The 18678-nt window shown below is 39.4% G+C and overlaps 1 protein-coding gene across 2 annotated transcripts in view; it reads right to left on the bottom strand.

Annotated features, from left to right (window-relative positions):
* Positions 1 to 6735: 6735 nt before the first annotated feature.
* Positions 6736 to 18678, bottom strand: part of RAD51AP1 (RAD51 associated protein 1) — a 34053-nt gene continuing 22110 nt past the window's right edge. For both annotated transcript variants that reach the window (XM_066368616.1, XM_066368615.1), the window contains 2 exons: positions 11152 to 11301; positions 6736 to 7951 (listed from right to left, as the gene is read on the bottom strand). In XM_066368616.1, coding sequence (XP_066224713.1) covers positions 7815 to 7951; positions 11152 to 11301 — 287 coding nt within the window. In that variant the 3' untranslated portion in view covers positions 6736 to 7814. The remainder of the gene's footprint in view (positions 7952 to 11151; positions 11302 to 18678) is intronic.

Raw genomic sequence — 18678 nt, 5'->3', positions numbered from 1 at the left:
GAGCCTGTGCACAGTACAAGGTATAATAAAAGAGCATTGTCTTTTCCAGAAATTTTGAGTATAGTCTCTGGGCACCGCTGGTGGAGGGCCAGAGAAGGGGTCAGAGTGTCAAGATTCATATCGTCCACGTAGGACATTGGGGCCTATGTGGCCATTCGAAGGGAGACAAGGCCAGATTTGTAGCTCAGCACCATCACTCAGGCAATACCATGGAGCATGGTTTGGCGGAGCTCAGGTAGGAAGCCATCTAGAGCAGTGGTCCCCAACCCCCAGGCCGCGGACCAGTACCGGTCCGTGGGCCATTTGGTACCAGTCCGCAGAGAAAGAATAAATAACTTACATTATTTCCGTTTTATTTATATTTAAGTCTGAACGATGTTTTATTTTTTAAAAATGACCAGATTCCCTCTGTCACATCCGTCTAAGACTCACTCTTGATGCTTGTCTCGGTCCCGTGATACATTTATCCGTCCCACCCTAAAGGCCGGTCCGTAAAAATATTTTCTGACATTAAACCGGTCCGTGGCCCAAAAAAGGTTGGGGACCACTGATCTAGAGCGTCTAGGCAAGAGATGGTGGGTACTTCCCCCAGGGCGATGGCAGTGAGGACAGAGAGGAAGAATGAATCTGGCAATAATTTTGGAGACAGCACTGGTCAAATTTTGCTATCAATTCAGCATGGCGTTTGTAAAATACAAACACTGGGAAAGAATGAATACAATTTTTCCTGCTGAGGCTCTGTATCAAATGCTCCCTCCATGTACTTCACAGGAAGCAGGGAAAGACAGACACCAATGGGCATGCATGTCTCCAAGCAAGGGCGGCTCTTTCTTCCGTTCAGTTTTGGAAGCTCTGTAGGTAAAGAGAATCTGAAACCCGAAGAAAATGCTGGTGAACCTTGAAGTCTAGTCTCAGAGCTGCCCCAGACAGACAATGAGCAAGTCGCTCATCTTCGCTAAACTCAGTGTCCCCCTCTGTAAAATCACAAGGCTGGACTGGATGACTTCTACTTCCTCTTCCAGTTCTAAGCTTCTTTGATTCTAACTCTTAAGTACTGCTAGATTGTGGGGAAAAGGGGTTCTGTTGTGATTTATTCCTTAGTTGCCTCCTTTGGATAATTCTGTGGTTATCAAACAATTTTGTGTCTTTCTTTTTCTTCTCTTTTATTTTTTAATGTTTAAAGTGAAAGAGGGTTTATTAGTAAAGCAGTAAAACAAAGAGTGATGAGCCCATAGGCAGAGCACCCTGTGTCTTTCTTAGTGCATTTGATCTGGCTTCCACTTAAGCCATTAATTATACTTAAGTGGCTTCATAAATGCTAATTTTTATCCTCATAATATATGGTGAGCTATGTAGGAAAGGATTAAAATATGCCTTTTATCTTATTTATAAGTGTTATGTGAAGGATTAAAGATAATGAATAAATTCAGCTCAGATCTAGAGTGAATATGACTGAGACAGTGGTGGGATTCAAAAATTTAACAACCGGTTCTCTGCCCTAATGACCATTTTAAGTATAAAAAAAATTTATACCAAAAGGTAGTTTATTATTTCATGCATTTAATTCTTAAATAAGAATAAAAGAGGTACACAAAACTAGATTATGTTAGGAGTTCTAAAATATTAACAAAAAATATTAAATAACACCTGACAAAAAAAAACAATAAAATTGTTATTAAAGATATTTGCATATTGCTTCTTGATTGGCGTCTCCACTTGCAATTATTTTCCCCGAAGGACGGAATGAACATTGCTACAGGCACTTAGAATACGCTGTTGGAGCAGATGAACGTTAACAAAGAGTAAGGAATGTAAACTTGTGATTTCCATATTGGGCGGCTGCCCAGGTGCCCGCCTTAGAGAAAACACTGATTACAAGTGCCATTTTAACAACCGGTTCGCCAAACTCAACAAAAAATTAGGTATCTGTTCTGCTGAACTGGTGCGGACCAGCTAAAAACCACCACTGCTTTGAGAACTGAAACTAAAATTTAAAAATTTCTCCTACGTATATATTACATGAAGATCAGAGTTTCCCTACCAATCTGTACCAGCTTACATCAACCTCCATCCTATGGATTTCAACATTTTTATCTGTGGACCATTTTGCCACTTGGTCAACAGCTTTAGTATTAATTATCTTAAGTGTATATGTTTTCATCTCATCTTGTGACTCTCTTGGAAACAAGGATGTTGAGCTTGTATTTTATTTTTTATATTTCTCATAGGCTTGAGGACAAGGCTTATTTATTGAAAGCTCCTGGTACAAATTTGCTGAAGAGAGAGAAATCTAACAATTTAGATCAGTTCATCAAAATATTTCAGACCACCAAATACACATCAGATACTGTGCTCAGCAGGGGGGATTCATAAATAAATACATAAAACAGAATATTTGTTTTCAGGATTTCAAAGGCTGATGGGCAAAACAGACCCATAAACAGTGGTGCCAGTGTTACCAGTGCACAATATTTCACACATAACAAGTTACCTATGTATATATACACATGCCAATGCCCAGGAAGTACCATCTGATGAGATTTAGCTGTTATTTCAGTATTTCTGTTTCAGTTGTCAGTAGCTTGATCTTTATGCTGGGGGGGGGGGGGGGGGAGGAGGGCTAACCTTTGGGAGATAATTTACTTAATCTATTTAAGTTACTCTCCCTGTTAAAGAGAAGTCGTCAGCCCTTTGTGATTCTGTAAACTCTTCATGGTCCACAGACTCACAGACTCTTAAGAGCTGGAAGAGGTTTTAGAAGCCATCTCACCCGTTTTCCCATGCTGGGAAGGAATCCTCTTTAGAGTATCCACGCAATCAGTCAGTCTCTGCTTGAATATTCCCGAGACAGAGCTCACTGTCCAGGCACCCCTTTTCACACCCAGCTGTTAATTTACATAGGACTGGTGCTCAGTAAATGTGGTTGGAAAAAATAATATTGAACAACATATCCTTCACTGACACTTGTTATCCTCTGCAGAGCAACAAATCAACATCTGCCCTCCCTTCTACTCGAGTTCTGGAATATTCAAAACTGACTTTTGCCTCCCCATACACCTACTCAGGCATTCTGTGGTTTCATTTCAACCCTCCTCATGTGAGAGAGTATTCAAGCTTACTAGAGAGAACCTGTATTGTGATGGTCCCTCTCGGTGTTCCTGTGCTTGATGACTACAGTTTTCTAGCCTAGATTGTGTTCTAATCAATGCTAAGTCAGGCGGTGAGACTTCTACATCTCTCATCTGGAAACTGTATTTCTATTAATGCAGCCTAGATCACTAGTTTTAGCTGTCACAACACACTCATGTTGGGTTTGCAGTCAGCTAAAACCACTGACTCCCAGCACTGGGGCCTCCCAAGTTTGAGGAGCACTCATTATGTAGCCAAGTTGCTGACAATATGGAAATGAGAGGGGAATGTCAGGAAAGAGTGACTGTACATTGCTATCTCTTTAGGTCATTTGTTACCCTTTTGATAAGGACTAAAACAAGGAAGGGAAATAACCAACAAGTCACAGGACCAATCAGGCACAGTCCACTGTGAAAAATTCCTTAGAAATCCTAGATTTTATGCATTTACCACATGTAGGTGATTAAATCCCTCAAGCAAGACAGGTCATAAAGGATGTTTATATTTATTGTTTCTTGTTAGATTCAGGGGCTATATGCTGGGGCTGCCAAGAGTGTAACTATTGAAGGAACAGGGAGTGCTGATAGGGCCCCTGTGACGCCGAGAACAAAGAGTTCAGCAACATCCTGCATTTTATGAGTCAGAGACCCTTATCAGAAGTTTATATTTGAAATTCTCCACTGAGCAATACTCCCTCCCCCCCGTAACTACACACGACCTCCCTAGCCAATAGCTAACAGCCACATAAGCTTTTGTATAATGTTTGCTCAGCCTAGATAGCCACCCTATAAAAAGGAGCCATTTTAGAAGCTCGGGGCTGCAGTGCTCCCTTGCGTGGGTTGCCTGCAGTCCCTGTGCAGGTTTGCGGGGCTGCAGTGCTCCCTTGCGTGGGTTGCCTGCAGTCCCTGCGCAAGTCTGCAATAAAACTTATAAAATTCACTTTGGGTTTGCTGTGGTCTATCTTGCTGGGATGTAACATTTCTTAGTTTGAACTTTTTATTAAATGGACTCACACTTTTGTCAAGTATGAAGCGTGAATTAAGATTGTTGACTGTCAGGTCATTTAAAACATGTCTGAGGGGTCACACGTTACTTAAGCCCTGCATTGGCTGATGAACATTTCATACCTTACGTAACACAAATTAAGTACACTTAAAAAAAAATCCCCAAAATTGCACGGTTCATCCCCTTTTTAAGGAAAAAAAAAATTGCTAATACTGGGTGGGAATTTTCCCGGAGCAGCAAGTGGCGCCTGAGAGGAAAGCGTTGCTCAGGATGAGCACACCTTACAGTGCTCTGTGTCAAGGACTGGGCTCCGGTTGAGCTGGGAGTTGCAGGACCAGGGGCTGGGTGGGAGTAGGCTGGTATCAGCGAGACTCTCATCCACGAATTGTCAGGGACCCACTTTGGACCAAAGGACGGGACATGCAGTGAAAATAAAGGAGGTAATTTGTGCCCCAAGTTGTTGGGGTCAGGGCTTGGGAGCAGTTTCAGAGTAGGTCTTAGCAGTTCCCTAAAACCCATCCCTCCCCACCCGCACTCAGCCGGTCAGTGAGGCAACGTTCTATTAACAGGAAAGTTTACCAGTGCTGGGTTCCAGGATGCAGCTGTTCAGACCAAGCTCTAAACTTGGGTTTACCTTTTCTCCGCACTCACACCCGCCCCTCCCTCCTCCTCCGACCCACACTCCCCCTTCTACTGTTTTTGCATTCTGTGCGCCTGTCATTCTCCCGGCTTACCCCCACCTCCTTCCCCCTTGCCTCAGATGCTTCTTCCCCTCCAAGGGCCGCTCCGACCTAGAGGGCCAGGCATCGCGCGGGATCGCGAGCCCCCACTGAGGTCTCTGTCGCCGGTTGTCCCGGTGGGAGGAGCTGCATTAGCAGAAGACCACACCCTCCCCCCGTCGCTATAGAAACTATTTCCGCTCTTTTTGTGACTCCGGAGCTGTCAAGACTTAAGGCTCTGGTCCATCCCAAAACATCACCTTTCACGTCAACCTGAAAAACCTATCTTGCTCCTGCTCCTCTCCCTCATGCTCCAGGTCTTTCAGACAAGAGTTGAAGGACTTGCCGAGGACAGATTATAGAGTTGACCAAACAGACCAGACTAGTGAAATTATCTCTACCCTATTCCTTTTCAGTTTGTAGTAGCCAGAAACTCATAGCAAACGTTTTGGATACAATGTGTTCATAAGATGAACACTTTTTGAGCACTTGCTCTGCACCAGGTTTTAAAAGCAGGAAAACTAAGCAGGCTACAGTTGAATGACAGCAGCGTGGCCTGAAGAAATACAATCTGGTCCATGGAGGAAACAAAGACACCCAATAAAGCTTTTTGAAAAGCTGAGTTGAATTTGAGTTTTCAAAGTAGGAACTAGCAAGGTAAAGGCAAATAGTCGGAAAGCCCGAGCCACGGACCCCAGTCCCATGGGTGTCAGCAGGGGTCAGACTGATTTGAAATATCTTGAGCTAACGAGGCTCAGGTGTATGTGTGTGGATTATGAACAGAAGGGTGATTGTGCTCAAACTTTATTTTAGAAAATGCCCTGTGACAATAATGTATGGAGGGTACACCAGAGCAGGTTAAGAATCAAAGCAAGGATGCTTGTTAAAAGTAGGCGAGTGATGATGTGTTGGGAGTAAGGGACAGCAAATGGAAGGAGAGAAGTCTTCAGCAATTGAGACAAGGAAATAGAACTTGATTGGATGTGAAGAGTGTCAATACCTTAGGGACCTGAGTTTGTGGTGGTGCTATTTACTAACAGAAATTGTAAGAAGGAAGACTTTGGGGCAGGAGGGATGTTACTGATTTAGTGATGACTTAATATTTTTACATCAAACTTTCAATGGACTGTAGATCTTGTATAACAGTCACATAGGTGACCACTGGAGCTTGAAATCACCTGGGTTTTTTTTTCCCCCTAAGGCAGAAGAAAATCACAGAATATGATTATGATACTATGATGGGAGGAGTGAGTATAGGTGAAACAAGAGATTAGAAAGTGGCCCTGGCTGGTTAGCTCAGTAAAGAACGTTATCCTGAAACATCAAGGTTGCAGGTTTGATCCCCAGTCAGGGCACATACAGGAGCAACCCAATATACCTGTCTCTCTCTCTCCCTGCTCCTTAAAAAAAATAAAATAAAATTAGAAAGCTGCAAAATAATAAAGAGTAGGCAGGGAGGTGAGGAGAAAATTGTGAAAGAATAGTGCTACGTGAGCCCAGGAAATAAAATCTATTATGCAGAATACGATGAACAGGGTCTATAAGATTAGCTGAGAAAAGTGTGCACTGGATTTGGCAACAGGAAGCTCATTAATGTTTTCTGAAAGGTCAGTTTAACAAGTTTTATGGTATTTTCAATAGAAACAATGAATAACATGGAGAAAAAGGTTCATCAAGCTTAATCAATGATACCAGTACTAACACAGGGTGGCTCTTAGTAAATGTTTACTGTTAAACTGCAACATGTAGGGTACCTCAAGACTGTAATTGGAAAATACGTTTATAAAAAGGGGTGGATAGGGTAGGTGAGGTGGTATGTGACAGTATAAAAATTCACACTATATAATAAAAAAATGAACAATAGTAGTAAGAAAATGCTCACTTTAATCACAATTCTATATTACTTATTTTCACATTGACATAGATATTTCCATAAACCAAAAAATGAACTATGTATTATATATTTTTAATGGTTAATATGATTTGAAGAATTTTTATTAAAAAGTGATCAGGAGTTGGTTGAAATTCTCATTATAAATATAAAATAACTATTACTATTTTTATTCACAACAAATTCAGATCTAAGTTTCCTGAAAAGCTGTATTATCTTATTATCTAATATCACAATAGAGTTGACTAGGAAACTTGACAGCCACCCTCTAAAGCACTGACTTAACATAAAGTGACTACTTTAACAGCCCCCTCCTTTATATTTACAGCAAAAGGCTAACGTTATTCACTAATTCATTTTATCATGAAATGTAGACAGAGACAGATGGTTTCAATGGTATCAAGGAAAAGAGCATATCAAAAATTTTTCATGTTTATTAAAGGTTTTGACAATGAGGGTTTCATAAAATGTCATGAAATTCTACTTGCTATATAATAACCATCTATTTCTAAGTAGAAGACATATGCCATACTATAGCAACTGTTTAATGTGTAAAATCATTCTGAATTCTTACTGTAAATATATTTGGCTAAAATAATAAACATCTTGCAGCAAAACTGACAATGTAGCTTAAGTAACACTTTTCAGAAATGTCTCCTTGAAAAAAGATGGGAATGTTTTCTTTCACCAGATAAACTCTGAACAAAGCTAAGGTGCCACTAACTGGTCAAAGCTAGAAAGAAACCTCATACTGCTAGAAAAACACAGGATGTAAGGTGGACTCCTTCCACATCCAACAGACAACCACTTAATAATGACTTATTACACGTAAGGTTATAGAATATGCTCTTCAGAAGAAATGACATTATAAGATAATTCTTATAGACAAACCTCTTATTGAAGTCTTGAATAGCATTGCAGAGAACATAATCACAAAATTGGTAGTGATCATTTATATGACATTAAAGGATTCCTTTATATTACAATATCCTCTTCAAATATAAATACAAATAGAATATAAACATAATTGTCAAACTGTGATTCTCTGAAATATTTCTTTGCTACCGCACTCAGCTACTAGCAGCATTTGGATGCAAAGATTTAACTCGTGCTAATCTGGACAAGCCAAGGCGGAGACTCTGATTCGGAGACTTAACAGACAACCCTGCCAGTGGGCTGCCGCTGGTGCTGCTACTTCTGGATACCGCTGAAAGAAACATATCACCGGATGCTGAGAATGTTAGCAATCTCTTAACAAAATGAACTTATAAAACAAAAGAAGTAAAAAATGAAGTTAAACATTTTTATGCTTTACAGGTTCTATCAAGTTAAAAGCAATACCAAAATAATGGAAAGTACTAAAGAACAGATAAAATAGAGTATTGCCTATTTTAAAACATCACCTGAAGGTAAGCTCATGATACCAAAACTTTAAGTGTAAAAGCTGAAATAGATAAATTGAGTGCAAATACATTGGTTGTAGAGGCATAAAAAAATATATGCAATCATTTCTAAAAAAGTAGAAAAACCTAATGCATTTTTTAAGTCCTGTAATTTTTATAAGCACTTCATTGAAAGAATCTATTTTTTCAAATACTAAATATCATAACTTAAAACATGACAAATAGTTTCTACTTATTTATACTTGCTTTGTTTTTCCTACCACTGTAATGTAGCAATTATTTCCATCAAGTATTAAGTTTCATAATTTATCCACATAAATATCATAGTCATGAACATGACTGTAGTCATAAAAAGTACAATTGTGTGTACTTTTTCAAGTAAAGATTTATAAGCATATCCCTGTTTCTAACCATCTGATTTATCATTCTTAATGGCCATATATCAAATTCTTCCAACAAACTTTTGGACATTTTGTTTCTTACTTTTTTTGTGTGTGAGAGATCAGAAGGGAGAAAGATGAGAAGCATCAACTCGTAGTCACATCACTCTGTGACTTGACTGCTTCTCATACATGCCTTGATGGGGGACTCCTTGCTCAAGCCAACAACTGTGGGCTCAAGCTAGCAACCATGGGATCATGCCTAGATCCCATGCTCAAGCTGGTGACCCTGTGCTCAATGTGGATGAGTCTGTGCTCAAGCTGGCAACCTTGGGATTTCAAACCTGGGACCTCAGCATCCCTGGTTGATGCTCTATCTACTGAGCCACCACTGGTCAGGTCGTTTCTCACTATTTTTATATAAACAGTTATTTTGAATTCTTTCTAAGGAATAAATTCCCATAACTAGTTCCTAGGCCAAAGGAGAGGTATATTGTTATGGCTCCTTTCAAGCTGTCCTGTAACGGAATTATAAATTTATAGTAAATAATTATATCTGCCACCCCACAACCCAGTGTGCCCTGGATTATATTGCTTTATTATTTTCTAATTTGAGAGGTATAAAACAGTATTTTATTATTTTAATTTACATTTCCTTACTTACCAGTGAGAGTGAAGTTCTTCTCATATTCATTTCTAGTTGTATTTCTTGGGAGCATTAATATGCTCATGTCCCTGGTTCATTTTTTTATTGGTATCTTGGTGATCTTCTCATATTTGAATAAAACAGTAACTAAGTGACAATCTGAGGGTCAAATCTAGCTTTCAGATATATTGTTTGGTCCACATCGTATTAAAAAAATGTCCAGTTTTAAAAACTAAAAGATCTAGATTTCTGGCTTCTTTTGAAAAAGTCCGATCTGGAAATAACAGGCCCCTAATTCTGCATGTAGACAATTAGATGGAGCTGAGCAACAGCTGCTTTCTGTCAAACAGCCATGAGCTCTCAAGTCCAACAGACCCCGCCCACTTAAGTTTGTGGCCGGGCCTCATTCCCTCCCTTTCCCACAGTAAATCTGACCATTTTGTGTTTTATAATATTGACTCTTAATCCATTCACTCATTTCATTTTTATCTTTTTGACTATGCTACCTTAAATTTCTATAGTCATTTTATCATTTATTTTAAATTTCTTTTGTTGGGGAATCATAGTAATTATCAGAAGAAATACACTAAGGATTATCCTTATGTGACATCATTAATTCAGTAACTAATCTTCCTCCTTTCCTTCTCTAAAAAACATTTAAGTTCCCATTAAAATCTTAGATGTGGCCTAGCTGATTTGCTCAGTGGATAGAGTGTTGGATCAGCATGTGGATGTCCCAGGTTTGATTCCCAGTCAGGGAACACAGGAGAAGCAACCAGCTGCTTCTTTCCCCTGCCCTCTCTCCCTTCTCTCCATCTTCTCCTCCCACAGCCAGTGGCTCAATTGGTTCAAGTGTGGCACTGGGCACTAAGGATAGCTCGGTTGGTTCAAGAGTGTCAGTCTCAGGCACTAAAAATAGCTCGGTTGATCTGAAATTGGCCCCAGATAGGGGTTGCAGGTGGATCCCAGTTGGGGCACATGCAGGAGTCTGTCTCACTGTCTCCCCTCCTCTCACTTAAAAAAACCCCAAAACAAACAAACAAGCAAACAAAACAACAACAAAAATAACTCAGACATTTTAAACCAGAAAAGACTTTAAAGATTATATAGTGCCTAATACTTCAGGTGATGAAATGAAGACTCAGAAATTAAATAATTATGTTTTGGGCCTAAGTCTATTAATACCTAGTTATGGCTATGGGAGTGACCACTGTGGACCAATCAAGAATGCCACTGAAAATAACTAAATCTGAGTAGACGTGGAATGACTCAGAGAAGAGGGGACAAATGAAGACAGACATACTAGAAAGAGAAAAATGGGTAGAGAGGCTCTGAGGAGCAAAAAGTGTGTCAATTTAACTGGAACAGAGGATTCATGTAGGTGGACAAGGGAAAGTGGAGACAGCTACCAACAGTGTGGGTATAGAATGAACATGGCTGGATTAGGGCTTTAGTAATGTCAAGAAGGGTGAAGGTCAAAGAATTCTTGAAGCATCAGTGAGACTTGGCCTTGGAGCAAAACAAAAGAGGTCAAGTTTGTGCAAGCTGGAGGTTGAGTGTGCCAGGGCACTTCAAATGCTGGAATTTCCATGTATAAGAAGAGACTGTGTGGGTCAGTAGGTCTTGAGCAAACACATTTGTTGCAAAAACCTGTATCAGAATCTTAAATGATAATACTCTTTGATACTGTAATTCTCCTACTAGGAATTTATCCTAAGAAAATAATAAAGATATGCTCACAGACTTCTCAAATAAGGATGTTTGTGTATATGTTAACCTTACTTATAGCATTAAAAACTAATAAATAATCTGGATGCTCAATGGTAAATGAGGGATGAGGGAATGATAAAATGATAAGTAATGCAAAACCTTGGTTTTAAAGAAAATGTAATAATATGTATAACATCTACAACTAGGAAAACACTCTATCTGAGGTAATTTCCTAAGCCCCTGCCCTTAATCAACAAATATACCATACCTGGTGGGGCCCACTTAGGTCTTTTGCTTTCAGCTGAAGGACTGCATACTTGTGATGGCTTCCTGGTGGCCTCTGAAGTGAGAGAAGCCTTTTTGGGTGAGGGCTGAGGTTCTGATTTGACAGCCGCTAGAGCAGAGTCTACTGAAGTTACTGATTGGAAAAATACACATAAAATAGTTTGTCATACAGGAAGATTAAGTCTAGCACTTATGTGTAAAAATTATAGCTACCATAATCATATACAAATTAAAAAGAAAGTATCAATTTCAATAGATGCAGAAAAAGTATTTGATAAAATCCACCACCCATTCATGATCAAAACTCTCAACAAAGTGGGAATACAATGAACATACCTCAACATGATAAAAGCCATCTATGAGAAACCCACAGCCAACATCATACTCAATGGGCAAAAATTAAAAGCAATCCCCTTAAGATCAGGAACAAGGCAGGGGTGCCCCCTTCCACCACTCTTATTCAACATAGTCCTGGAAGTCCTAGCCACAGCAATCAGACAAGAAGAAGAAATAAAAGGCATTCATGTTGGAAAAGAAGAAGTAAAGCTATCATTATTTGCAGATGATATGATATTGTATATAGAAAATCCTAAAGTCTCAGTCAAAAAACTACTGGACCTGATAAATGAATTCAGCAAGGTGGCAGGATATAAAATTAATACTCAGAAATCAGAGGCATTTTTATACACCAACAATGAACAGTCAGAAAGAGAAATTAAGGAAACAATCCCCTTCACTATTACAATCAAAAAAATAAAGTACCTAGGAGTATATTTAACCAAGGAGACTAAAGATTTATACTCGGAAAATTATAAAACACTGATAAAAGAAATCAAGGAAGATACAAACAAGTGGAAGCATATACCGTGCTCATGGTTAGGAAGAATATACATCATTAAAATGTCTATATTACCCAAAGCAATTTATAAATTCAATGCAATACCAATTAAAATACCAATGACATACTTTAAAGATATAAATCACATATTCCAAAAATTTATATGGAACCAAAAGAGAACACAAATAGCCTCAGCAATCTTAAAAAAGAAGAATAAAGGGGGAGGTATCATACTTCCTGATATCAAGCTATACTACAAGGCCATTGTACTCAAAACAGCCTGGTACTGGCATAAGAACAGGCATATAGATCAATGGAACAGAACAGAGAACCCAGAAATAAACCCACAGCTCTATGGAAAACTGATATTTGACAAAGGAGGTAAGGGCATACAATGGAGTAAAGACAGCCTCTTCAACAAATGGTGTTGGGAAAATTGGACAGCTACCTGCAAAAAAAATGAAACCAGACTACCAACTTACACCATTCACAAAAATAAACTCAAAATGGATAAAAGACTTCAATGTAAGCCATAAAACCATAAGCATCTTAGAAGAAAACATAGGCAGTAAGCTCTCCGACATCTCTCACAGCAATATATTTGCTGATTTATCTCCACGGGCAAGGGAAATAAAAGACAGGATACACAAATGGGACTATATCAAACTAAAAAGCTTTTGCACAGCCAAAGACAATAAGAACAGAATAAAAAGACAAACTACATAATCGGAGAACATATTTGACAGTACGTCTGATAAGGGGTTAATAACCAAAATTTATAAAGAACTTGTAAATCTCAACACCAGGAAGACAAACAATCCAATCAAAAAATGGGCAAAAGAAATGAATAGACACTTCTCCAAAGAGGACATACAGATGGCCAATAGGCATATGAAATAATGCTCAACATCACTAATCATTAGAGAAATGCAAATTAAAACCACAATGAGATATCACCTCACACCAGTCAGAATGGCGCTGATCAACAAAACACAGAATAAGTGCTGGCGAGGATGTGGAGAAAAGGGAACCCTCCTGCACTGCTGGTGGGAATGCAGACTGGTGCAGCCTCTGTGGAAAACAGTATCAAGATTCCTCAAAAAATTGAAAATCAAACTGCCTTTTGACCCAGCCATCCCACTTTTAGGAATATGCCCCAAGAACACCATAGAACAGTTCCAGAGGGAGAAATGCACCCCCATGTTTATAGCAGCATTGTTCACAATAGCGAAGATCTGGAAACAGCCCAAGTGTCCGTCAGAGGACGAGTGGATTAAAAAGCTTTGGTACATATATACTATGGAATACTACTCAGCCATAAGAAATGATGACATCAGATCATTTACAATAACATGAATGGACCTTGATAACATTATATGGAGTGAAATAAGTAAATCAGAAAAAACTAAGAACTCTATGAACCCATGCATAGATGGGACATAAAAATGAGACTCAGAGACATGGACAAGAATGTGATGGTAACAGAGGGTGGGGTGGAGGGGTGGGGAGGGGGTGAAGAAGGAGAGGGAGGGGGCAGGGGGAGGGTAGGGGCACAAAGAAATCCAGATAGAAGGAGAAGGTGACAGAAGACAATTTGACTTTGGGTGAGGGGTATGCAGCATAATCAAAGGTCAAAATAATCTGAAGATGTTTTCTCGGAACATATGTACCCTGATTTATCAATGTCACTGCATTAAAATTAATAAAAATAAGATAAAAAAATGAAAAGAAAATATCATTTTGAAAAACTTATTACTCAATAAACATGCATTCAGAACCTAAGAATAGCTATCCTTTATGGGCATTTATATGATAGGGAGTGTAGTAAGCATATCATATATATTATCTTTAACCCTTAGAGCAACTCTGATACAGACATTACTATTTCCGCTGTCAGATGAGGAACAGAGGGGTTAAGCAAATTGCCCACAGTTGGATTGCTAGTAATGTTATAATCAGAATTAGGAACCAGGTCTGACTTCAAAGTTCATGCTTCTAAACATTATACAAGAGTGTCTCATCAATATGTGTCAGTGAGACAATATATTAGGCTCTAGGGTTACAAACAGTGTAACTCATAGATCCTGCTCCCAAGAAACTTCTATGGTCCAGTCACTGAACTCTAGAAGAAAGGGCTGTAAAATAAAGATACGAGTATAATGCAGTGTGATGAGAGATGTGACAGCCATTGGGGTGTGCACAAGAGGAGGGAACCTATACTCTGCGTATATATCTGCATAGTTATAGAAGTCACAGTGCATGAGATTTATTTGAGCCAAAGCAAAGCTGTAAAACCAAGACGAGTTAGACAAACTTTTCTAGGCAGAGGGAGTAAGAGCAAAGCTGGAAGATGCAGCAAGTTCAGGACCAGCTCCTGGTTCAGCCTGCCTGGAGTCAGAATGGCAAGAATTGGCATGGTGAGAGACATAGGCAGGTGCAGCTCACTGATGGAGAGCTTTGCATACCAGTGAAGGGTCATGTATTAATTTCTCTCAAAGTATTTGCATTTTGAAAATATCTTTCCGATGGTAGCGTATGGCAAGTAGACCACTGCGAAGGCTTCTCTGGTAATCCAGGTGAGAGGAAATAAGGGCCTGAACCCAAGGGGAGGATGGAAAAAACTAGCAGACTAGCCATCTTTTAGTTATTAGATGAGGGGAGGCAATGATGGAAATGAAATAATCATGACTTAAAAGTTCCTGTCATAGGCTCACTGCTTAATGGTGCCATTAACCCAGAGAATAAACATAAGAATGGGAGTCAGTTTGGCATTTGTTTTTTTGTGGGGTGGGGAGAGCAATGAAGGGAGGAAGAGTAGTGGAATAGAAATTTACTTTCAGATCATGTTTGCTTTGAGATACCTAAGGTATATCTAAATGCATATGAATATGGAAATTTTCCCTATGTAGTCTTCTTAATGTTGACACTTATATTCCCTAGATCAACACTGTTCAACAGAAGCTTTTCTGTGATGATGGAAATGTTCTGTATTTTGTGCTGTCCAATATGGTAGCCACTAGCTATGTATTGTTACTGAGCACTTGAAATGTGGCTAGCAAAACCAAAGAACTGACCTTTAAATGTACTTATTTTTTTTAATATTTAATTTTAATTAACTTAAATGTAACTTGAAATTTTCTCCATCAAGGGAAAAATTTTAAGGTGTAAGATCAGGGGTTGGGAAACTTTTTGGCTGAGAGAGCCATGAACGCCACATATTTTAAAATGTAATTCTGTGAGAGCCATACAACGACCCATGTACATTACACATTATCCAATAAAAATTTGGTTTTGTCCCAGAGGACAGCTGTGATTGGCTCCAGCCACCCGCAACCATGAACATGAGCAGTAGGAAATGAATGGATTGTAATACATGAGAATGTTTTATATTTTTAACATTTTTTTTTTATTAAATATTTGTCTGCAAGCCAGATGCAGCCATCAAAAGAGCCACATCTGGGCCTGACCTGTGGTGGTGCAGTGGATAAAGCGTCGACCTGGAAATGCTGAGGTCAACGGTTCAGAACCCTGGGCTTGCCTGGTCAAGGCACATATGGGAGTTGATGCTTCCAGCTCCTCCCCCCTTCTCTCTCTCTGTCTCTCTCTCCCTCTCTCTGTCTCTCTCTCTCTCTCCTCTCTAAAAATGAATTAAAAAAAAAAAAAAAAGAGCCACATCTGGCTCGCGAGCCAAAGGTTCCCAACCCCTGTGTTAGATGAAAGACTCTCAAAGGCTACTCAATACATTATTAGTGGAATTAGAAATATAATCCATTTGTTCTAATTCTTAATCCCATTATTTAGGAGTTAAATTATACTTCTAGGCCCTGGAAAATTAGCTCAGTTGGTTGGAGCATTGGCCAGATAAGTCAAGGTGGCCAAGGTTGCAGGTTAGATCCCTGGTCAGGGCACATACAAGAATCAACCAATGAACACATAAATAAGTGGAACAACAAGTGGATGTCTCTCTCTACCTTTCCCTCTCTCTAAAATCAATAAAAAAATTATACTTGTAATATATATTAAAATTTCTTGTGAAACAACTTAATCCAAGGTATATATAGAAGACTTTATATAATACATTCTAACTTGAAAACTAAAATTTTACTTTTAGCTTTTAGCATGTCTTAAGGAGAAAGCACAAACATTTAAAGAAAATATAAAATATACTTATACTGTTAATGATTTTTTCATATTAGTTTATGGTAGGCAGAATAATGGCCCTTCAGAATGTCTGCATCCTAATTCTCAGAACAAAGCTTAGGGACCTGGCAGATGCCATTAAGTTAAGGATCTTGAGGTGGGAAGATTTTCCTGAACTGTCCGGATGGACCCACTGCTCTCAAGAGGGTCCTTAGAAATGACAGTGGAAAGCAGGGGTGGGAGAGAGAGTGGTGCGATGTGAGGAGCTCCCTGGCTTTGAAGACAGACATGGGCACCTAGTCAAAGAATGCAGGCAGCCTCTAGAAGCTGGAAAAGGCAGGAAGATGGATTTTCCCCCAGAGCAGTGGTTCTCAAACTTTTTGAAGTCAGGGAGCATTTAAAATCCTACAAATAATTGTAGGCACACTACCTACAAATTTCTGAGAAATGTTATAGTAATTAAGTCAAATATTAAAGAAAAAAATAGAAAGTCCAAGTGTGCTTTTATGGTAATTAAACAAAATAAATACAACAAATTAAATTTATTTTGACATTAAAAACATTTTTGTTACATGTTTAGAATTCATAAAAAAAAGAGGGGTTAAAAAATAAAAAAATGAAAAAAGTGGCCCTGGCCGGTTGGCTCAGTGGTAGAGCGTCGGCCTGGCATGCAGAGGTCCCGGGTTCAATTCCCGGCCAGGGCACACAGGAGAAGCGCCCATCTGCTTCTCTACCCCTCCCCCTCTCCTTCCTCTCTGTCTCTCTCTTCCCCTCCTGCAGCCAAGGCTCCATTGGAGCAAAGATGGCCCAGGTGCTGGGGATGGCTCCTTGGCCTCTGCCCCAGGCGCTAGAGTGGCTCTGGTCGCAACAGAGCGACGCCCCCGAGGGGCAGAGCATCATCCCCTGGTGGGCAGAGCGTTGCCCCTGGTGGGCGTGCCGGGTGGATCCCGGTCGGGTGCATGCAGGAGTCTGTCTGACTGTCTCTCCCTGTTTCCAGCTTCAGAAAAAAAAAAAAAAAGTTATATTTTTATATATATAGATACATTCTTAGTAAGATTTAGTCAATTCGGCAGGTCCTAGCACAAATGTGTTAAAGTTTTTTCATTCTTGTGTTTATGAGAAACATGAGCCTGATGTGTCCTAGCAATTTCTTCAATGTTTGGGCATATATTTGAAAGGCAAACTTTCGTTTCCTTGTCACTACATTGAAGAATTCCTCTCTTTTTACTCTCAACTGTGTTGAGTACAGAAAACCCCCACCATACATATCATCTTAACTTTACACCAAACAAAGGATAGAAGAAACTTGCCTCCAGTCTTTCTGGGGATCATGGGGGGTAGTGTAAACAATCAAGCACCACAGCTTAACAGCCTTTGGCAACCTAATCAGGCAAGTGAGGTGGGGGGTTGGGCAGACTCTTAGCTTACAACCAATTCCCCACACCTCCATCCCCCCAAAATCTAAACTCCAAAAACCCTGTTGGTTTTTTGGTCCCCAACAGGCACATATTTCTCTGGAATACCATAGGGCACACCTGGGAATCGTCTAGGGTGCATCAGTGAGCCCTGGAGCACACTTTGAGAACTACTGCCCTAGAGAATCCACAGAGGAACACAGCCTTGCTGATAGCTTAATTTTAGCCCAGTGAGAACCATTCTGAACTTGTGATCTGCAGAACTGTAAAATAATACATTGTGTTGTTTTAAGCCACTATGTTTGTAGTAATTTTTTACAGCAGCAACTGGAAACTAAGACAGCTTTAGCTCTAAAAACCCCTACATTTGAAATGTAATTTCTGGAAGCCAGATCAAGCTGTCAAAGGGAAAAGGGATGAGGGAAGAGGGGACGGGATCAAAGAAGGTGAAGGGATTGGCCAAAATCATACATGCATAACACACAGATACAGACAACAGGGTAGCAACAGCCAGAGGGAAAGGAGGAGGTTGAGGTGGGGGGCAGAGGGGGAAGAATGGGGGTGGAAAGAGACACTGCATGGGACATGGGGGCACGATGCGGTGTGTAGAGGGTGTTATATTGAGTGAGACACTGAAACCATGTCAACACACACAAAAAAATTACATTAAAACTTCATTAATTGAAAATATAGTGGAGACAGGAATATGACTCATTCAGTATATAATTCTTATTTCTCAGCAAGTACTCAACACCATACTATTTATGATAAGAGTAACTCCATTAATAAATGGAGTCTGAATAATAGAAATTTTAGTTTCAAAAAGCATTTATATTAAGCAAATAAGACATAATATATATATATCAATAAGTAAAACAAATAAGGTGAATGAAGATTACGTTATAATAATTTATCATATATTGAGTTAAAAATGTTCTAACTTCTTTTACAAAAGAAACAAGTATTCCATGTTCAAATTGTCACAAATTGCAGAAGTTTTGTTGTAAAAATCATTTCTAACAGAATTTCTTTTGAAAAAACAACAACAACAACACTAAAAGGTCCTCAAATCAAAGATTAATCAAGCATGAAAGCAAGAAATTAGAATCATGCGAAG

The sequence above is a fragment of the Saccopteryx leptura genome, chromosome 2, assembly GCF_036850995.1.
Source record: "Saccopteryx leptura isolate mSacLep1 chromosome 2, mSacLep1_pri_phased_curated, whole genome shotgun sequence".
NCBI classification, from domain to species: Eukaryota; Metazoa; Chordata; class Mammalia; order Chiroptera; family Emballonuridae; genus Saccopteryx; species Saccopteryx leptura.
Note: the sequence above shows the minus strand (reverse complement) of the source record. Positions and strands in the feature narration are given on the sequence as shown.